The sequence below is a fragment of the Macadamia integrifolia genome, chromosome 7, assembly GCF_013358625.1.
Source record: "Macadamia integrifolia cultivar HAES 741 chromosome 7, SCU_Mint_v3, whole genome shotgun sequence".
Classification (NCBI taxonomy): Eukaryota; Viridiplantae; Streptophyta; class Magnoliopsida; order Proteales; family Proteaceae; genus Macadamia; species Macadamia integrifolia.
The window spans coordinates 36,310,114-36,332,966 of NC_056563.1; the positions used below are offsets into that span (position 1 = coordinate 36,310,114).

The following is a 22,853-nucleotide window of genomic DNA, read 5'->3' on the forward strand; positions in this document are numbered from 1 at the left end:
CTCTCTCTCTCTCTCTCTCTCTCTCTCTCTCTCTCTCTCTCTCTCTCTCTCTCTCTCTCTCTCTCTCTCTCTCTCTCTCTCAGTTTGATTCTCTCATTTATTCAAGGTAATTCTACTAAACTTATGTTACATCTTCATGGAACAAGGTTTTGGAGATCAGGTTTTTCCTACGAGAATCATTTTCGTACGAGACTGATTCACACATATGGAAACCCTGGGGTAGATTCTATTTGTGTATATCAGACTATAGAAAAATGATTCCCGTATGAAAACCTGATCGACACTCGGTTTTGGGTTATAAATTTGTCACCATTGTTTTAATTATTGCCTTTGAGAGATTTAGTGTTCACATCTTACTTGGGAATAGCTTACGCATTAATTCCTGGAAATAATGGTTATCATAAACGTTTACTGTTTGTTTTCTTTCTGCGATTCATTTCTTTTGTTACTTATCTATTTGTTTATTATAGTTCTCAACAATCAGGGACTTGTTAATAAGTTTCTTATTTGGTAAACCTGTCTTATACTAGCTGTTGTTTATATTCATGCTTGATTCCACAAACTTATACATAAAGAACCCGTACCATAAAACTTAGGGACTAAGACATCATAACCCATTAACCATTTTCTGGTTTTAAAATGCTTGTCCTATGGCATGCATGAAGTTATATCCTCCTCTTTTTGGTTCTTTCTTTTTAGTTATTTTTTAGAGCATTAACTTTCCTTTGTTAATTTTGTTCCCTCTATGTCAAAACATGATTCATTCACAAGTGCTTTTGAAATGTATTTTTTGGTGTATAAAGGAAATTTGTAGTTGCTTTCTTGTTATGTGTTTTGATTTTAGAAAGAATGTATTGTCAAACTATGATAATCTCATACTTCAACGTTGTTAGGATAGAAATAGTTTGTTATATTCGTTTAGATATTTCTAAAATACAAATTTTGAACTTCTTATGTTAAAATTTACTATTTCCTTAATGAAGTGATGGGATTTTAAGGCTTTAAGCATTGTTTTGTGATTACTTGTCACTGTGTATTTTTTTAATAGGAAATGAGTTGGTCGTCAAGTGATAATTTTTTTGTGAATGCAAAGTTAGAAGTTTTCTCAGTCGACATCTTTTCCGAACCATTAGAATTGACACGAAGCAAAAGGGTTGTCTACGATGGGCCAAAGGGTGATGATTTCATGAAGTTCTTGCGCTCTAAAAACTTTCGAGTAAACCGTCAGGGCAAGGCTATTGTATGCGTCCAAAAACGCAACGGTGATGGTGAATTTCTTGAACGTCAGTATGATACCTTCGTTCTAGAAACGGTGGTACCATTGGGCCCTTTTGGTTTTCATAATGTACCATTGCCAAAGCCGCAAGAAGTGATCGAATTGCAAATCCTCCTAGAGAATACCAAAGCGGAATTGGTGAAGAAGAATGATGAGCTTACTGAATTGCAACGCCTCCAGGAGAATACCAAGTCTGAATTGGCAAAGAAGAATGATGCACTTATTGTTCTGGACAATACCAAGGATGAATTGGCTAAGAAGAATGATGAGCTTAATGAATTACAAAGCCTCCAGGACAATATCAAGGATGAATTGGTGAAGAAGAATGATGCACTTAACAAATTAATGAAGCAAAAGATTGAACAAGATTGGAATCGTGAACAGTTCCGGCTGACTATGATTGCGATCACAAACTCAATGAAGAGAGTGTTCATTGACTTTGGCCTTGAGCCACCAGCCAACGGAGATCCAGAATCTGTGTTGAGATTTCTTGAGATGTTACGTGATCTGATCATTCACAAAGAATTTGGTGCCACTTTCTTAGTAGCCGCAAATAAGTTATTAGCCTCGATTGAAAGTATATTTGAGAAACGAAATGGCATAAGCATTGGCATGGAAACAACAAATAGTACTCCGAGTACTCCAGCCCGTCTCATTGAGAGTCTATTTACCTTAAGAGGCTTTATGGAGTCCCACTTCTTTATTGATGGTAGTGTTATAGTCAGGGATTTTCGCCTGATGAACGAGTACGACCTCCCAGTTATCCTTCGGGATTCTACAGCAGATGTGGCGGAGCTCAGGAAGAAGGAGGTGGGTGCAAAATCAATCGATAACATCGACGAAAATTCCATCTTCTGTGGGTATTTCAACATTCCAAAGGTGGGGATGTTCAAGGGTGTTTTGACCAGAGTTCATGCCACCTTGCCGGATGAAATCATGGTGAAACTTCATGTAAGTGGAAAACATAACATTATCAATGATAAAAGGTTTTGGTTTGTCTTTGCCAATGGGTCAGCTATATTTGAAAAGGAGCTTTTGAGTCCTCAAGATGCCAAATTTGCACCTTCTCGGGTCTTAGGTGATCCGACCGACTGTCTTGAGTTTTTTCGCAGGATGAATCGCACCTTCGTTAACGAGAAGGGGACATATCTCAAGTTTGAGTTTATTGCCGCCAAGCTTCCAATAATGGAGGCTATAGACTTTGTTGGATATTATAACAAGGATTTGGTACTGAAAAATCCTTTTAAGTTAGTGCAATTTGATAAGAATGAACCTATAACAGATATCGTAAAACGAGATGTTTTTTTCCCTGGGTCATACTCATTTAGGGGTAACGATGGCGATGCCACCATGATTGCAGATGAAGCTCTGGATTGTGCTTTCACATTCAAGGATTTCTGTTTTATTGGAAAAATAACAAAAACCTCTGGTACTTTCCGTATGAATGCTCTGGTGAGCGTGTTCTTTGAACAAACCCAACATGGGCAAAATTGTTATGTTGATGATATGGCAACAACTTTCTTTGTTTTAAAAACAGAGAAAATACCAACTTGGAACATTAATGGAAAGAGGGCTCTGGAATTTATTGAATAAATAGTTTGTTTTGTATTATTTTTATTTTTTATTTTATAATTCTCAATAAAGTTTGTTGTGAGTTTTATGTGATGCTCAATAAAGGCTACCTTATGGCTTGAACAACATTGACAAGGATGAGAGTGCAGAACTCATATCCGGACCGAGGTTTAAAACTTTGGATCGGTCTCGACAATTACCAATTAATCCAAATCCAATGAATTTATCCCTTTTTTTTTTCAATCGGTTTTTATTATCATGTTACTCTGGGGTTGTACTAGTGGATCAGTTTTGGGATCGCTTTCGATAAATATTGACTCCATTCAGTAGATTTCACCAATTCCAATCCAAATTTCAAAACTATGATGTAATACCCTACTTCTTAAACCGGTCTGATTACACGGTTGACCCAGTTTAACTATGCACGACCTGAACCGGAGAGAGTTAGAGCGGGCTCCTTATGGACTATGATGGCAACGGTAACCTTAAACACCGGCTGGCCTGACAAGTCCGAGCCAGTGCCAGAAGAGACGGGAGTACCCAAGTCATGTACATGCACCTACCATAAGGCCATGTACGGATAAAGCAGGTATTGTAGCTGTATATTAAGGTATATACGTATACTACATCGTATGCTAGGGGTGGGGTTCGCGCCGAGGCCCGAACTCTGTCAAAATCCCAAGCTTTGGCCCTCAGGTGGGCAGACAGGTGGGCGGACAGGTGGGCGCACCCACCCACCTGAGTGACCCATCCATGTGAACTATTTAGTTATTTAAGAAGTATATATAGCATTTATGATTTTCTTTTATTTTCATTTATGACACTCGTACGTTGGTGAGGATAGTAAAGAGGAGAGAGAAAAGAAAGGGGAGAAGAAGGGAAGAGAAGGTAGAGGAAGAAGAGAAGGATTTCAGCGGTGCCAAAGCTGATCTTCCCATTCCGGCGCCGAGAGAGTGATTTTCAACTCTAGATCTACATTTAGAGGTAAGCAAAGTTGGGTTCCTTGAACATTCACCATACCCAAGCATAAACCCTTGATTCGAGTAGAGTTTCTTGAGATCTTGTAAATCCCCTTTGAAATGATGAATCTAAGGTTTAATAGATGATTTATGTGTTGATCTTGAAGGATTTGAAGAGGTATTGACAAGGTTGGAGAAGCATAGTGGGTTTGAAGTGATTTTGAGGATTTGAAGGTGTTCTTGAGCAAAGAAGGTAAGATGGTTTCCCATCACTTGAATCTAACCTAGATCTAGGTTAGAACCATCCTATAAGACATTGAAAGTGTGAAGAATGAGTTGGGCAAAGCCCCATTTGAATCCCCAAAGAATGGAGGAAGTTGGAAATAAACAGCAGTTTTCTCGCCAAGACCGGTGGGCCATCTGGCCCGCCTGTGAGCACCCGCCTGAGAGGGTAGGGACTTCGGGCACAACCGGTGGGCCAGACCGGCAGGCTAACCGGCGGGCCACCCTACCCGCCGATCTTAGCAGGGCCCCCTGGCCCAACCAGCAGGCCAACTTGCCCGCCGGTCCAAATCGGTGGGCCAGACCGCTGGGCCAGACAGGTGGGCTGGGAGGCCTCGAATGTGATTCTTACGTCCGATTGGACCCAAATCGGACGTGCGACCTTCTTTTAACGTTCTAAACATGATTTTGTCATCGGACCTCGTTAATTTTGATTCCAAAATGGTGAAGTACTAACCCCGCTCAATCATGTTAGGTCCATCAAATCCTACGCTTCTCGCACCGGATCTCACCCGTACCAAACGGGAATCCTAAGTGGGGAGAGGGCGTTTGGCCTTGTTTCAAGGCATTCATTTCCTTGTATCTAGTCTGGTCATGCCATCATGAATATGCTATGTAGATTAGTCATCCTCACATTTTTATGCATGTGTGCTATGTTTACTTTCTAAATGCCAAGTGATGAGATGCTTATGTGATTGAATGTTGACATCATTGTACATGATGCATTGATAGACTAGATGCCGTAGTTGGCTTGGAAACGAGTACATTGGTGGCCCGTGGTATGGGACGCGGTGGCACTATGCAATCGTACTATTGTCATATAGGAGCATGCGGTTTAGGATTTTCACCATCCCGTGCTACGACCCTTCCCAACAGGGGTTAAGGTGTTGGGTTACAATTTGGGGGGAAGCAGTGGTCACGATTTTCGGGTCACTGTGGTGGTTAGACATAACGCCCGACGGGTCAATAGGACAGTCGGCAACCCCGGTGGTACATTCAAGAGGGCCAGTCGTACTTCTTTTAAATTGCTGGAGTCAACACCTTTAATTTCAGTCATTTACTTTTCTGTTGAGAGCCGGTGGACGGCATTGTTTTTACTTTTCCGAGTACTCACGGTGGGCCTTCTCCGACAACCCTATGGGCGTATCGCGGGATGGAGTTCGCGGCTCGTACCCGGAGTATATGCGCACTGTGGCTGTAGTAGCACTAAACCAAAGACTTAGTAATATTGCTTAGGTGGATGTGATTTAAAATGTATTGCATGACATGTAGTGCATATGATTGTGTTTTGATGTGTGGATTGCTGTGTGGTCCATCTTACCACTTACTGAGCTAGTGAGCTCATCCCGCGGGTACCCGCTTTTTAGATGATTTTGCAGGTCATACATCTGAGGAGCATAGGGTGGGTCCCACAGTCGAGTTTCTTAAAGAGGACTGGTGGGCCCCTGAGGAGTTAGAGCACGACACTGATTGCCCGTGCGAGGGTTGTGCTGCGGGACCGCAGTTCTGATGCCGAGGTGAGCTCCACTTCTGAGGCCGAGCTGAGCTCTACCATGTGATGCCGAGCTGGGCTCAACCCTTGATGCCGAGCTGAGCTCTAGCCTTTGATACCGAGCCAAGCTATGTACTCTGATTATTTTGATGGTTTTCTTTATGTACTTGATATGTGAATTGTACTTTTATTGTGTAAATATCATGCCTTCGGGCCCACATGTATATAATTATTGTATCACAATTCGGGTATCAAGTATATGGGATTTATTCACAGGTAAAACTTAGTCTTCCGCTAATCTGATGTACTTATGTTAGTTGTGCGTATGCTGTGGTGGAATACAGTATCTGATGATCCTGGCAGGTTTGGGTTAACCGGTGTTAACTCGGTCACCGCTCCGGTTCAGTGTGAACGGGGTGTGACAAATATAACATGAAAACTTTGCCCGTATTCCCACAGTTATTTCCTATTCTAAGAATATAGCGCAGAAGCCCTACCTATATTCTTGCGGCTGATTCTTGTTCTATGAATATAGCGTGAAAGCCTTGCCCATATTCCCACATCTGATTCCTATTCTAGAGCTATAGTGCAGAAGCGATGTCCAAATTCCCAAAACTAAAATCCATTTCTAAACCATAGCACAGAAGTCCTATCTGGTTTCTTGCCTAAGTGCAAGGAGTTTTAATTTCTCCAAGAAAGTGAGAAGAAAGTCAAATTTTTACCCCTGAGTCAGGAAGAATTACCGAAAATTTCATTATTCTCATCAACTATTGTCATGTAAACATTATATATCGTAATTTCATTTGTGTTTACATGATACAAACCCCATCTCTGCATGCATTATTGTATGTGTTCACCACATAAAATAACGACTTCTTTTTATCATTTCATGCATTACCTTATGAATTCGTACATTAAATGATAGTCTACTTCAGCATTCCATGCATCATCATATATGCTTCTCACATAAGATAACAAATATTATCATCATTTCATGAGGCATCGCACATATATGCAAATAAGTTAGTTGCAGTTTCTATTATTTTATGTAACTTATCATTTATGTGATTTCAATATAGATTATGTATTATTCCATCTGATGTCTTAATAGTGTTTGCAATTATTTCGTGCAATAGTATATATATATATATATACTAGTAAGAAATACACGTGCAAATGCACGTGGGAACAGAAATGATTAATATTAAATCAAAGTTTTCGTGTGTTCTCTTACTTTGAGAGAGAGAGAGAGAGAGAGAGAGAGAGAGAGAAAGTAACCACTTAAATTTATTGAGATAAAGAAAGATTATTTAAATAGAGTATATAAATCTCCTATATTTGTAACACAACTTTCAAATTTAAAATTCTTTAAGATGGCCCATGAATTTTTATGCAACAAATAATAAATGTTTTGGGATAAAGATCAAATGGTATTGCTTAATCTTTTTCTATTTTAATTTCTTTCCTTTTTGTTTTCATCTTCTTCAACATCTATGATTCTTCTTATGTTCGCATTTCATTCTTTCATAGTATTTACAACAATGCTTCTTATTTTCGACTTCCATCATTTTTTGAATCCAATTTGAAGTAGAAAGATAGTTCTTTGATAGACATTCATCTAGTTTATGTTTGTATTACAACACATGAAAACAAATTTGATATGATCACTATATATTAATATACTATTTTAATTTAATATAATTTTTAAAATCGGATGAGCATTCAACATTTATACCTTTTCTTATGATATTGCATATTCAACTGCCAAATATCCTATAAGAGTCTGATGAGCACATTTATATGTGAAATCTAGGGTAATAAAACATGCATTTTACATATTTAGAATGGAGCTACCTTGGGTATTACTCTCTTTTTGCAGGTTTTATATTTTCATGGCCTTAAGGACTATCGGGCGCTATATTTCCAATTTTACTTATAAAGAGGTCCTATTTCTTTTCATGGTTGTGAAGAGGACGAAATTATGAGCAAGATGGACTAGTTCAATTAAAAGTACACATCTGTTTGGTCACCCGTACAAGTGATTATTCTTTTCGGGCCAGAAAAAGAATAATGGATCAGAACTGAACCGAGATGTAGAACCAACCCATTTGTAGTTCTCCTAGAGGTACAAGAAATATTTCAAATGCCAACAAGAATCAATGAACCACACCCTTAAGTGATTGAAGATTCGTTTTTGGTAACAACAATTACCTAGCGTAGTTGGTGAGTTTGTGGTATGCAAAATCTCTTCCTTATTAGGAGGTCTCAGGTTCGAACCTCTTAGTAGCTATTTTTTTGTAGAGGTTTTTTTTGGAAGATTTTCTCTCTCCTACTCATCACTCAAAGGAGGTCGGCCAAAGGGTTTCTTACGCAAGAGGAGAGAGAAATAAGGAAATAAGCAGAAAAATAGAAAAAGGGAGAAAAAATAGGAAAGGAAAAAAATAATTAAAAAAAATCATCCAAGATGTTGTCCACGTTTAAAGAAGAGAGAGAAAAATAAAAAAAAAGAAGGAAAAATGAAGCAAAATCGTTGGAGATTCCCTACTTCCTGCAATTCTCTATCTTCTCTCTCCTCCACCTCATCAATAAGATAAATTTTTTTTTTTTTTTTAGAAGCTAAAATATTTAGCTTCCCTCCCCCATTCTCTATATAATAGAATTAATACAAGGGGAGGAGGTACTTCATTCTTCTTCTAGGGTTTTTTTTTAGTTGCTCTTATCTCTTTCTCTAGCTCTAGTTCTAGGCTTATGCTTTAGACACTTTTGTAAGTTCTTTTTATTCAATTAATGCAAGTACTTTTTTTTTTATTCAGTCTTTTATTTTTATTGTGTAAACAATTGAAGTTGTAATTTTCAAGTTCTAGTTCTAGGCTTAGTTCTAGGCTTAGTTTTAGGTGACAAGAACAAACTATGAAGCATGTCTTTCAAGTTCAATTTTTTTTCTTCAGATTTGTTTTCTCTAGTACTAGAAATTTCAGATATGGTTTATTCCAAATCTGGTTTTTAGTACTGGTAGTATCTCAAATCGATTAAGTTTTCAGTTCAAGGGTTGAAGTTCAAGTAAGTAGGCTCCTTCAGTAGTCTTCTCTTCCCCCCTCTCATTCCCTCTTTTGACTACCCTTTCTTTCTTAATTTAGGATTTTAATTTCAGTCGTTACATTATTGCAATCCCTTTCCCCCAAAGGTTCATGGCTAGTGTATGTGTTGGCATTACCCCTCCTAGCCACAAAACCATCATTTTATTGTTTTTATTTTAATTGACTCCCTTTCCCTAAATCCAAGTAGAGTAACCCTTGTAAGAGTGACTCTTTGGTATGATGCATCCCTCGGGCTAAGTAGAGAAACCTACTTGTGAGTCTCTCTCTAGCTTTATCCCCTTTCTTTTACTTTATTTTTATTTCAGCATTTTTTTCTTTATTGTTTTTTTTTTTTAATTGCGTGGGTTGTTGATTTTCAGTTATTTATTTATTTAATTTTAATTGCGTGACTTGCGTCTTTAAATTCTTAGATGACGAATGGTTAGGACGTTATTTTAGATACATATGTTTAGGACGGTAATTAGAATTAGATCACAACCATTAATCGGTTCACTTTCGCATTATTAAAAGAAATAAAAAAAATAAAGTGGTTGTTCTCCCTGTGTTCGACCCGTAGCTACACTGATCCGTACGCTTGCGGTTACATTTTAAATCTCAAACATCTGCTACCGATTTGCCTCCCTAAAGCAATGGGAAAGCTTCCAGGGAATTGAGTTTAAGAATGACTCCACAATGCTCCAATCCTACAAGGCAAGCCAAGTAATTGATTTAGCTTTCACTGTCGTGACAACCGAAGCTGAATCTGACTCAATACATAGTGCTCCTAAACTGTGATTCATGGCATGATATATACGCTCTAGATACCACAAAAACTCTGCTTCAAAGTTTGTCATGGTTCCAAGATAGACTTCAAAAGCTGCAACAATGTCTCCATTATGATCTCTAATGATTCCGCCCGCTCCCGTGCTCCTTGGATTTTCTAATGACCATCCATCTACATTAAGTTTCATTTACCCCAACGAAGGCATGCACCAAAAAATTTCCAGGACCGTCTTTTTTATTGGAGGCAAGGCTTGAAGGCCAAGTCTTCGGCTGCACATTAAGTCCCCCCCCCCCCAGCGTTCTTAACTACTCCCTTCAAATTCATTTGAACTTTCTTCATGTCTCTCCTAACCATATTATACACATGGTTGCTTCTTCTTGATTGACTCTCATATCGTCTACCATTCCATTGCCTCCGGATGTTATTCGCCACTAAGATAAACCCGACCCACTGACATGGATCCTTTGGCGTCAATATCCTACTGCTTTCTCATCCACCATTGCACCAACTCAGCCATAGAAGACAGTGACAGCCATATTACCCCAAAATATTCAACAATTTGTCTCTACACATCAACAGAGTATTTGCATTCCAAGAAGAAGTGAGCTATAGACTCTTCTTTTGCTATGACTCAGCAAGTAACAAAATTATATTAGAATAAGGGGATGTACAAAGAAAGCGTTCAGGCATACCTAGACGATCACAACAAATATAAAAAAATTGAAAGGATTTTAAGCTCCACCTTCAGCATTGCCATCAGCAAAGACCTAAAGCCCATTATCAATGATCTGAGACCCTACAACATTGCCATCAGCAAAAGACAGTGAGCTATAGACTCCCTTTTTTTTAATGTTGCACCTAGTCATTGTATCATAGAACTTAGTGTTTTTACTCTTCTCTCATATATTGTTCTATAGATTTATGCATCCAAAACAATTTTTTGGCTTCCAAAAGTTTCAATTCCACTTGAGCTAATTCATCTACAACATCTGGCCCTAGTGTCACACCTTTGTTGGCCCCTCTTGGATCCCTATCTGTCTCGGTGTAGGTTTTGTACAAAAAAATAATAATAATAATAATAAAAATAATATATTAAAATAAAAATGATCATCTACAACATCTTGCATTGATTGTGTGGTAAGAAAAACGATACTATTGATTTCAGTATTTAACCAAAGGAATAGAATCAGGCATAGAAAACTATTTATTTTTGAAAAAAAAAAAAAAGAATAGAAAAATCTAGGTAAATGACTAAATGATCCATACGGCTTGAAAATGGATTTTATCAATAAAATAAATAAATAAATAAAGTAAAAAAGGCTTGAAAATGAATCAAAGTACTGTTTAACCTGAAAACAAATCATCTGACTGGGTCTAGACTCTAGAGTTAACTGACTCTTATGTTGATGGTTATTTCATATTAGATACTCATCCTAGATTACCTTTTATGCCCCTGTTTTATACGGTCTTTGTTTTGGTTTCCACATATTGTATCTTGAAATAAATTGGAAAATCAAAATCAAACCGATTGACGTACACCTTTGAATTTGACTCATCCTTTTCACATTGATATAAAGCATTAGGGGAAAAGAACATTCCCTGGTTGTGCAGCCCGACACAGAGAGCGGCAAAATGACATCCTACTCTTGTGAAATCTAGAAAGACCTACTCCTTATTGATGCCTATGTGCGTCTCCTAGTTGACCCTGTGTGACCAGGGTGCATTCATTTCACCAAAAGATTATATATGTGCCCCTTTTTTTTTTTTTTTTTTTTTAATAATGAATTATATATAAGCTTCAGATTATGATACGTAGGGTATAGGTTTGATAAATGATAATAATGTAGATCATATACTGCACAAAATTTATTATTAATGCGTGTAGATGAAATAGGAGCTGCCAAACTGAAATCCATCCAAAAAGCACAATCTCAATAAATTAAAGTACCGAATGATCGAAATCCGTCCAAGAGAAATTGGAGTCCCGAATCTCGTTCCAAGGGTGTTCTAAAAGAAAAAGAAAAACCTAAGGTCCCAAACTGCTCAAACCAGTCCAGAATCTTGTTCCTAGCGTTTGATAAAAGTAAAAAAAAACGAAGATCCTAAACTTAAGACTTCTACTTCTACTTCTTCTTCTTGTTCTTCTTCTGATATCTCCCTACAAAACCATCTCTCAAGGTTCTCTCCCAAGAGCTCGCCGTCCTTCGAATCGCCTTCCTCTGCTCTCTCTCTCTCTCTCTCTCTCTCTCTCTCTCTCTCTCTCTCTCTCTCTCTCTCTCTCTCTCTGTTCAAGCCTCTCTGTTCAAGGTAATTCTCCTAAACTTATATCTTTACTTCTTTCGACAGAACTCTCAGTGCTCTTATAAGTTATAATCAATGTTGACCGGTTGCTCTGTTTTTGTTTTCTTGAACCTACCTTAGCAAAGCCAATTTGATGGTAAACTTATTTATAATAACTGATTTTTATGTTCATACTTGATTACCTAACTCATGCATCAAGAATCCATTGAATGAAACTTAGGCTCTAAGAGATCATAACCCATGCACCATTTTCTAGTCTTGAAATGCTTGTCCTATGGCATGCATGTATTTATATATCTTATTGGTTCTAAACTTGTATTCGACCTCTCTTAAGTGTTCACAGCTTCTAAAGTCTTGAAATCCAAAACTCTAAAATTTCCAACCCCTTTTTTTTCTAGAACACGTATAGATAACTTTTCCACCTTCTGCATGGACATCAGAAAAAAGAGATCCAAAACAAACTAAAATAAAAATTGAGAAAACTCGATCAAATTTGTAGTAGGGTATTCCCTGAGCTTCCCAGGTAAGATGAGCTAAAATAGCATTAGTTTTTCCCCTTTTGTATCAAAATATGATTTATTCAGAAGTGCTTTTGGGAAGTTTATACAAAGGAATTTTTTTCTTGTTTTCTTGTTATGTTGTTATGATTTTAGAAAGAATTTATTGTCAAACTATGACAATCTCTTATTTTGATGTTCTTAAGACATAATTAGTTACGAATTCGGATCAGGTTCATGTACGAGAACAATCTCGTAGGTTCTTGATCCGTAGATTTGAAATCTATTGAATGAAGAGAGAGAGAAAGTGAATTCTAAATCCACGTATCAAGGATGTATAGGATTGTTCTCTTACATGAACCTGATCCGATCTCATTAGTTCATCTCTTTTAGATATTTCTAAAATACAAATTTTAAACTTATGTTAGAATGAAATATTTCCTTGCTGAGTTGATGGGAGTTTAAGGCTTTAAGCATTGTTTTGAGTATCTCAATCTCATTGCTTTGTGATTTCTTGTCTATATTTATTTTTTGATAGGAAATGAGTTGGTCGTCAAGTGATAATTTTTTCGTGAACGCAAAGTTAGAAGTCTTCTCGATCGACATATTTTCCGAACCATTAGAATTGACACGAAGCCATAAGATTGTCTACGATGGGCCAAAGGATGATGATTTCAAGAGGTTCTTGCGTTCTAAGAACTTTCGGGTAAACCGTCAAGGAAAGGCTATTGTGCGTGTCCAAAAGCGTGACGACGATGGTGAATACCTTGAATGTCAGTATGATAACTTCATTCTAGAAATGGTAGTACCATTGGGAACTTTTGGTTTCCAGAATATACCATTGCCGAAGCCGCAAGAGGTGAACGAATTGCAAAGCCTCCTGAACAATACCAAGGCTGAATTGGCTAAGAAGAATGGCGAGCTTAATGAATTGCAGAGCCTCCAGGACAATACCAAGGATGAATTGGCCAAGAAGGATGATGCATTTAATGAATTGATGAAGCAGAAGATTGATCAAGACTGGAATCGTGAACAATTCCGACTGACTATGATTGCGATCACAAACTCAATGAAGGGAGTGTTCATTGACTTTAGCCTTGAACCACCAACCAACGGAGATCCAGAATCTGTACTGAGGTTTCTTGAGATGTTACGCGATCTAATCCTTCACAAAGAATTTGGTGCCACTTTCTTAGTAGCTGCAACTAGGTTACTAGCCTCAATTGAAAGTATATTTGAGAAACGCAATGGCATAACCATTGGCATGGAAACAACAAATAGTACTCCGAGCACTCCAGCTCGTCTCATTGAGAGTCTATTTACCTTAAGAGGCTTTATGGAGTCCCACTTCTTTATTGATGGTAGTGTTATAGTTAGGGATTTTCGCTTGATGAATGAGTATGACCTCCCAGTTATCTTTCGGGATTCTGCAGCAAATGTGGCTGAGCTCAGAAAGAAGGAGGTGGGTGCGAAATCAATTGATAGCATCGACGGAAACTCCATCTTCTATGGGTATTTCAACATTCCAAATGTGGGGATGTTCAAGGGTGTTTTGACTAGAGTTCATGTCACCATGCCAGATGAAATCATGGAGAAACTTCAAGTAAGTGGAAAACATAACCTTATCAATGATAAAAGGTTTTGGTTTGTCTATGCCAATGGGTCAGCTATATTTGAAAAGGAGCTTTTGAGTCCTCAAGATGTGAAATTCACTCCTTCTCGGGTCTTAGGTGGCCAGACTGACTTCTTAGAGTTTCTCTGTAGGATGAATCGAACCTTTGTTGACAAGAATGGGACATATCTCAAGTTTGATTTTATTGCAACCAAGAATTCAAATACACCGCAAGACAATATCCTTCGTTATTATGACAAGGATCTTGCATTGCATGATCCTTTTAAGTTGGTGCAATTTGATGCGAATGAATGTGCAATAGAAATCGGAGAAAGAGAAGTTTCAGTCCCTTTGTCTTGGACATTTACAAGTGAGAAATATGCCTCCTGGATTGTAAATGAAGCTATGGGTAATGACTCTGCTTTCACATATAAGGGTATCCGTTTTGTTGGAAAAATAACAAAAGCCTCTGGTACTTTTCACAAGAATGCTTTGGTTAGTGTATTCTTCGAACAAAGCCAACATGGGGAGAATTGTTTTGTGGATGCTCAAATTCGTGGATCAATGATAAAAAGAAGCCTGTACAATTTATTTCATAGTGTTTATAGTTTATTTTGTGTTTTATTTTTTATTTGGGAAATTAATTTGTTGAAAGTTTGTTGTATAATATGGGTCTATAGTATATAATAAATTTCTCATTGTTTCACTTTCAAACTTGCAGCTGAAGTTTCCCCTGAAAACTGTGTCTCTCGAGTGAATGTGAATGTGAAGAAGACAGTATTTGTCTCTCTGTGTGTGTGTGTGTGTGTGAGAAAGAGAGAGAGAGAGAGAGAGAGAGAGAGAGAGCCTCAAAACGGATTGGGCTACCTTGTTGGGCAGAAGGGGCGGCAGCGTAGATAAAACATTCTAAAACGTCTGGGAGTGTGTGCCCTGATGTTGAGTTTCATGATGAGGCATTTCAGGCCATTTGATCTATGCTGCTACCCCTTGTGCGCTATAAAGGAGTTAGATCTTCTCAAAAGTCTTATTTGTTAGTCATATTCGACTAGTTTTTATTTTATTTTTTTCAAGCATTAAAATGGCCTAAAATTTATCACCCACAATGATTGGAACAGTAAAAAATAATATAATTTTATCCACTTTCTTATTTCGTTCGAAAGTAGATAATTCTGTTCCATTTAATAATATTAGTCATTAAACCAAAATGGAATTGAACCGAGAAAATATTTTAGCCTTTGAAATCAAACCTAAACCGATTTACTTAGGTTCTGTTCAATTGGGTGTTGAACGGTCGGTGGTCTAAGTGCAAAACTCATATCCGGACCAAGAATTTAAAACTTTGGATTAATTGGTCTCTATCGTTACCTTTCTTCTATTCTTTTGGTAAATTGGTTTTATTATCTTTTTACTCTTGGGTCGAACCAGTGGATTGGTCTTGTTCGCTCTAGATTCGAGCCAGAAAATTTCACCAATCCCAATCTGACTTATGAAACTATGATCTGGACCCAAGAATCCAATAGACAAATGGAAGGAAGGTTTGCTTCAAAACCGTGTTGGCTCAATTACATGGAAGATTTCATTTTCACTTTTGGGGATGGAAGTGCTTTTCCACCTTGAGGCTTGATACTTATAGATTAGTCACTGCACGACCCTATCCCAATCTCCCTTCTCTCTCAATCTCTCACTCTCTCACTCTGAACTGAGCTGAATTACCCATTTTCGAACTGAATATGAAACTGAGTACATCATATTCTTTTTTCATGTTTTAATCAATGTTGACCCAAACACCTAAAAATAGGGCCTAAACTAAATCAACTAGAAAACCAACGAAAGCACCAAACCAACTGATTTGGAAAATAGACTCTTATTGGGTTTCGGTTTTGATTTCCACATGTTGTATCTTTGAACTCAATCAGTAAACCGAAACGATTGACACCCTTATTCTGAACCATCCTTTACACATTGATATAGGCTTCAGATTATGATATGAATGGGTATTGGTTTGATAAATGATATTAGCATAGATCATAAACTGTACACAAGATATTACTAATGCATGTGGTTGAAATACTAACCATACACAACTTTCTATTTTTACTGAATGGGTTTCTGCAAGTAGGGGCCCACGTTTAGTTGAATCCTATACAATCATGAGAAAGTTTATGGTGTGGTTCATACTTTATGGGGTAATTAGTTCAGTAAAAATGTGTGCAAGGGAAGAGCTGCCAAACTGAACTCCATGAGAAAAGCCCAAGCCCAAGCCCAAGCCCAAGCCCAAGCCCAAGATAAATTAAGGTAAGACATAAATTCATCCTAGAAGGCCAAGCCCAAATTCAAGAGAAAGCATGACGTATAAGTAAATCAAAATTTGAACCCATTGTACATACATACACCTGGATGTATATGTAAACATTTGGCCCACTTTTCTGCCATTGCAAGGGTGAAAGTCCCAAACTGCTCAAACTAGTCCCCAATCCCGTTCCAAGTTTGTCATAAAAGTAAGAAAGTTAAGGTCCCAAACTGTTCAAACTAGTTTGGAATCCCAATCAAAGCATGTAATAAAGACAAAAGAACCCTACCGTGCTGGTGTAACAAACACCCAAGCGCGGGACCAATGAGAGAGTGTGCATCAACATCTTCAGAGCCCTAGGCATGGGGCAAAGTCATCTTTTTGTGCACCATATCTCTGGATGTTTCCGTGGTCGAACATGCCCTGAGCTCGAATAGGGCATGTGGCTAAGATTTTTTATCCTAAGGGTAGGTTAGGGTTGAAAAACATTGACCTTGTGACTTAAGGTTGGGGTCTAACCTGACCTTGGTTTTGACCCTGATTTATATAATATAATTTAGAGTTGTCAACCTATGCTTTTATGTAGAATAATGAAATTTGGGTAATTGATTCTTATGGTCAGGTGTACTGAACATCTATTATTGTGTTGCACTTCATAATTTTAATTGTGTATTGATCATTTGATTAATTAATACTTCTTTTTTCATTATTTTTTTAATACATAGGACAAAATGGTAAAAATAAGATTAGCCCGACCTTGCAAAGTCAACCCGGTCCATCCCAACCCAATCAGGGTCAATTAGGCCCGAGTTGGGTGGGCATGAATCCGACAGGCTTTGGGCCTAGACATGAACTCGGAAGGATTAGGCTGGATCTGGATTGAATTTTGGAGAACTAGGGTTGGTTAGGGTCCTAAGAAACCCAACCCAACCCGGTCCTGTTTCACCAATACCCAAACTAGTCTTGAATCTCGTTCCAAGAATGTCATAAAAGTAAAAATCAGTGAATGTCCCAAACTGCTCAATCCAGTCCTGAATCCCATTCCAAGCGTGTTATAAAAGAAAAAAAAAAAGCGAAGGTCCCAAACTGCTCAAGCCACTCTTGAATCCGGTTCCAAACGTGTCTTCAAATAAAAAAACGAAGGTCCCAAACTACTCAAACCAGTCCCAAATCCTTTTATAAACGTAGAAAAACCAAGGTTCCAAACTGCTTAAACCTTCCGAATCCACCAGCCCTTAGCCTAATTGTTCTCTCACCTCCATCTTCTTCTCTTCTGATATCTCTCCATAGAACCACTCTTTCAAGGCGCTCTCCCTGCCACCTCTGGCGGCCAAGGGCGCGCTGTTCTTCGCATCACCTACTTCTGCTCTCTCTCTCTCTCTCTCTCTCTCTCTCTCTCTCTCTCTCGTTTCTTCAAGGTAATTCCCCCAAACTTATGTCAGATTTTCATGGAACGAGATTTTGGGTTATAAAGTTGTGTCAGAGGCATAATCGTTTAATCAATTATTGCTTTTGGGAGTTTTAGTGTTGGATTTATGCAGTTGTTTCTTTGCTTCTTTCTACTGAAGTCAATGTTTACTGTGTTCTCTATTTACTTCCATTCATTTCTTATGTGATTGTTTTGAGTATCTCAATCCCATTGCTTTGTCTGATTGCTTTTCTGTTTTTAATTTTTAATAGGAGATGAGTTGGTCGTCGAGTGATAATTTTTTTGTGAATGCAAAATTCGAAGTCTTCTCAGTAGACCTCTTCTCTGAACCATTAGAATTGACACAAAGCAAAGCTGCCATCTACGATGGGCCGAAAGGTGATGATTTCAAGAGGTTCTTGCGTTCTAAGAACTTTCGCATAAACCGTCAGGGAAAGGTTATAGTACGCATCCAAAAGCGTGATGACGATGGTGAATTCCTTGAAAGTCAGTATGATAACTTCGTTCTAGAAACGGTGGTGCCGTTGGGCCCTTTCGATTTCCAGAACGTACCATTGCTAAAGCCGCAATTGGTGAACGAATTGCAAAGCCTCCTAGACAATACCAAGGCTGAATTGGTGAAGAAGAATGATGAGCTTAATAAATTGCAAAGCCTCTTGGACAATACCAAAGCTGAATTGGCAAAGCAGAATGATGCATTTGATGAATTGCGAAGCCTTCTGGACAATACCAAAGCTGTATTGGTGAAGAAGAATGATGCACTTAATGAATTAATGAAGCGGAAGATTGAGCAGGATTGGAATCCTGAACAGTTCCGACTAACTATCATTGCGATCACAAACTCAATGAAGAAAGTGTTTCTTGACTTTGGTCTTGAACCACCAGCAAGTGAAGATCCAGAATTTGTGCTAAGAATGTTACATGATCTGATCCTTCATAAAGAATTCGGTGCCACTTTCTTAGTCGTTGCGAACAGAGTACTGGCCTCAATTGGCAGTATATTTGAGAAACAAAGTGGCTTAAGCATTGGCTTGGATACGACGACTAGTACTCCAGCCCGTCTCATTGATAGTCTATTTACCTTAAAATGTTTTATGGATTCTCATTTCTTTATTGATGGCAGTGTTATAGTCAAGGATTTCCGTCTGATGAACGAGGATGACCTCCCGGCTATCTTTCGGGATTCTGCAGCAGATGTGGCTGAGCTTAAGCAGAAGAAGATAGGTACAAAATCAATTGATAACATCGATGGAAACTCCATCTTCTACGGGTATTTCAACATTCCGATGGTAGGGATGTTCAAGGGTGTTTTGACGAGAGTTCATGTGAACCTGCCAGATGAGATCATGGTGAAACTTCGAGTTAGTGGAAAACATAACCTTGAAGAGAAAAGGTTTTGGTTTGTCTATGCCAACGGGTCAGCCATATTTCAAAAGGATCCTGGTGAATTCTCAGACGATCTACAAGTTGTCAAATTCACCCCTTCCCGGGTCTTAGGTGAACGAACCAACTTCTTTGAGTTTCTACGTAGGATGAATCGAACCTTCGTTAACGAGAAGGGGACATATCTCAAGTTTGAGTTTAAAACTGTCAATTTCTCAGAACCGAAGTATGTGTTCTATGATTCAATTGGCTACATTGATAAGGATTTTATAATGTCTGATCCTTTTAAGTTGGTGCAATTTGATACAAATGCACGCCCAACAGATATTGAATCACGCCGAGTTTTACTACCTAGCGGTGGGGGACGTACACTTTCATCTAATGCCTCAGACTGGATTGTAAATGGAGCTTTGGGCAACGACTGTGCTTTCACCTTCAAAGATTTTTGTTTTATTGGGAAGATAACAAGAGTCTTTGATACTTTCCGTGACAATGCTTTGGTAACCATCTTCTTCGAGCAAAGCCAACACGGGGAAAGGTGTTATGTGGATGCTCTAGCAACAACTTTCTTTCTTTTGAATAAAGAGGAAATACCACTGTATAAAACTAATGGTAAGGTGGCTCCCAAATTTATTTTATAGGACCGTATCAATCAATATTGGGTTACCTTGTGGAGTCTTTGACAATGTATAGCCTGTGGGTACTATCTTATCATTTCCTTGTATAAATCAATATATGTCTTTTACATTGTAACAACAACTAAGATTAATGTAATATTTCCTTTGATTTTATTATGGTAAACAGCATATAGCACCAATGAGCTACTAATCCAACTTTTTTTTTTTTAATCATCTTTTCTCAATGCTCTACTGAGAAGTTCATCCCTGCCAATCGCCTTTTTCTCGAATCATTAAATCCAGCACAACCTCACAACCCTTGAAGCATCCATGACCCCTAACCATCACTTTATATTTACTCAAAGTTACCTATCTCGAACTTCTTTTATGATTTTCTTAGAGAAGTAAAGTTTTACCTCTCATTCTCCTTTAACATTTTAAAGGAAAATATTTTTGTACCACCCCTAAAAATCTCTATAATTTGGGGTGACCCTCAAAAATGAAAATAATATCCACCGCACCCTTAATTTATATCACCATTACCTGAAAGCAAGAAATGACTTTTTTACCCTTCTACTTAAATCCCAAGTTCTCAACTGTAGGAGTTCTATTCCCGTAGCTAACTAAGCCAAACCTATTCGTTTAAGCTGTCCTTTTCTGTCTGTGCCAGGAATTTGTTACACACCAGATCAGAAAACTGCTTAGACTAGGATAGCAATGGCAGCATCTTTAGGTCAAGCTTGGCAGAGTTCTCCCTACAAATAGTAGAAACATATATGAGATAAAGCTTATGCGGATCATAGTCATAATGGGAGAAATTTCATCAAAGTTTCTTCGAAAAAATCATTGAAACGCTGTCAGAAGGTTTTTGCATCAGATTCTATGAGAGAAGAAAAGAAGAAAACTCAAGTGCTCGAGCTCCAAAAGAGTTTTGAAGATTCTGCTATTTCCAAGGATTCACAATCACTTCGAAGTAAACAAATGATTCGCAGTCTCAGAGGATCGCGGTGGAGGAAGATCAATCCTTCCATCCATGCAAGAAGAGCATTTTGTGTCCACCCAACCTTCAAAATTGTACTGGCAATGAACCATGACTCTTCTTCCAGTGCAGAGACACCGATCATCCCAGCAACTCGGGGTAAAAGTTTGGCCCTGGCAACCTGAACCCGCCCTGAGCCCGAACACGGTTTGGACCAAGTCTTTTGACCTTGAGGGCGGGTTAAGGTTGAAAAACCCCAACCCTGGCTCAGGGTTGGGTTGGGTTAGGGTTGAAGCCTCAACCCGGCCCAACCCGACCCAACTCAGCCGAAATTTAACCTTGGATCTTTATAATAGAAATCAGGGCTCCAAGCCTCCAATAGGTATTTTATTTTTTATAATTTTTTAATGGGAAAAGGTTGGGTATGCCGTCGATATCAAGTATGCTAGCACCCATTGTGTCTATCTCTCTCTTCCCTTTTCCTGAAATGACCCCCATATCTTTCCTGAATGATACTCCATCATGTGTTCCTATTGGTGCTATCCGCTAGCATACTTGATATCGGCGGCATACCTATGCCTCTCCCTTTTTTAATATATGAGACATGAATGGAAAAAATACGTCAATCAAGGATAATTCAATCATTATAAAAGCCAAGGTCAACCCAACCTGATTCAACCTGGCCCTGATAGGGTCAATTAGGGCCGGGTTGGGTTGGGCCTAGGTTGAATTTTAAGAACCTAAGGTTCGTTTAGGGTTTTAAGAAACCCGGCCCTGTTTCACCCCTACCAGCAATGATGCCCAAGATGGTAATCACAACCAGGACAGCAATAACAGGGCCTATTGATCAATGGCTCGAGTGGGTACTGCTGTAACCGTCCTGATTTGTAGTCATCGATGGCGTTTGTTGCTGCTGGGGTTCTATTGGCATTGACATTTTCACTAAAAACTAACCCAGAAAACCAGAGTAGTATTTCTTCTGTTACTTGAGTTGGAAGAGTTTTGGAGCTTTCATCTAGGAAAACATAGGAGAAGCTTTAGCGGATTGACGGTGCAAGAGGGAGGGAGGGAGAAGAACTAAATGAGAAAGTTGAGATTTTCTTACTTAGTTCTGCAAGAAAAACCAAAAGGAGAGGCAAGAGGGAATCTGGTTTTGAGGTTCTGCAACTTGGAAAATTTAAACTCGCAGTGAGTTATCATCGAAAACCCAGTTAAGATTTCCCTTCAGCTTAGGTAGTAGAGAGAGAAAGATCAAAGAGGTTTGAAGGAATAAAAAACTGAGCCTTTGATGAAGTTCTGCAAGTGGGAAAAACCTAGAAAAGACTGAAGATGGTGCTTATTAACCCCTCCAAAACCATAATTTCTAATTCTTATCCCTTCCCCATTCTTGACTTTAGAGTTTAAACTTCAAACTTCGAACATGGATGGATGAGTCAAATGAGATTACGGAAAGGGTTTGGCTTTTCATTTGTTAAAAGGTGTTCTTTCTGAAAAGCTATGATTACCCACCTCAATATTAGAGAGAGAGAGAGAGAGAAGGTAATGAAAAGCTAAAATATTTGGTTATGTTGGGTTTCAGGGAGTTCAAGGTGCGTTCAGTAAATCAGCGGCTGAAAAGGCGTATCCGAGCTGCTTTCTTCTTCATCGAAGCGGAGGTAGTCGGAAAAAAATCGTCTGCAATTCTGATCTTGTACAATTCCGTGAAATACCACCTTCAGGGGGTGACACGTGTATTGATACCAATGCAATGGTCCAGATATGATTTAAATGCCTTTTCACTAATTTAATGTTTTATTAGTTGTATCAGATCTGGGCCATTGTATTGGTATCAATACACGTGTCACCGCCTGAAGGTGGTATTGCACGGAATTGTACGAGATCGGAATTGCAGACGATTTCAACCCGAGGTAGTCGGAGCGGAGCAGAGCAGAGCAGAGCAGAGGTTAGGGGTTGTCCAATCAGATTTCACTTACTCTACTTTACTAATTGGGAATAATGGTAAATTTACATACCCGGTAGTTTGTTCATTTGGATAATATGAGATTATGACATCATCACTTAACGACCCAATTCTAGAGGAATGGATTTTTTAGGAATTTTCTGATGAAACTGAGGGATATACGAGCCCTTATTTTCATTTTTTGGGATCACCCTAAATTATGAAGATTTTTAGGGTTGATACAAGAAAATTTCCCCATTTTAAAATCCCAAGTATCCCTATGTTCAGGTAAAGACGTCCTTCCTAACTAAGTGCCCAATCACCCCGCATCCCCGTCCTCCTCCCTACCCCACCTTCTTCTCTC

The 22,853-nt window shown here is 38.5% G+C and overlaps 4 protein-coding genes across 4 annotated transcripts in view; all 4 read left to right on the forward strand.

The window, feature by feature from the left end:
* Positions 1-22,853, forward strand: part of LOC122083173 (stromal processing peptidase, chloroplastic) — a 139,067-nt gene that overhangs the window by 16,953 nt on the left and 99,261 nt on the right. The window lies entirely within an intron of this gene.
* Positions 39-2,887, forward strand: LOC122083174. The gene is made up of 2 exons (XM_042650884.1): positions 39-106; positions 1,049-2,887. Exon 2 carries the CDS (start codon positions 1,052-1,054, stop codon positions 2,867-2,869), a length of 1,818 nt encoding a protein of 605 aa, XP_042506818.1. The 5' UTR covers positions 39-106; positions 1,049-1,051; the 3' UTR covers positions 2,870-2,887.
* LOC122083176 lies at positions 11,636-14,566 on the forward strand. Its single transcript, XM_042650886.1, has 2 exons — positions 11,636-11,749; positions 12,779-14,566. Exon 2 carries the CDS (start codon positions 12,782-12,784, stop codon positions 14,537-14,539), a length of 1,758 nt encoding a protein of 585 aa, XP_042506820.1. The 5' UTR covers positions 11,636-11,749; positions 12,779-12,781; the 3' UTR covers positions 14,540-14,566.
* LOC122083175 lies at positions 17,354-19,694 on the forward strand. The gene is made up of 2 exons (XM_042650885.1): positions 17,354-17,560; positions 17,823-19,694. The coding sequence occupies exon 2, from the start codon at positions 17,826-17,828 to the stop codon at positions 19,593-19,595; it is 1,770 nt and encodes a 589-aa protein (XP_042506819.1). The 5' UTR covers positions 17,354-17,560; positions 17,823-17,825; the 3' UTR covers positions 19,596-19,694.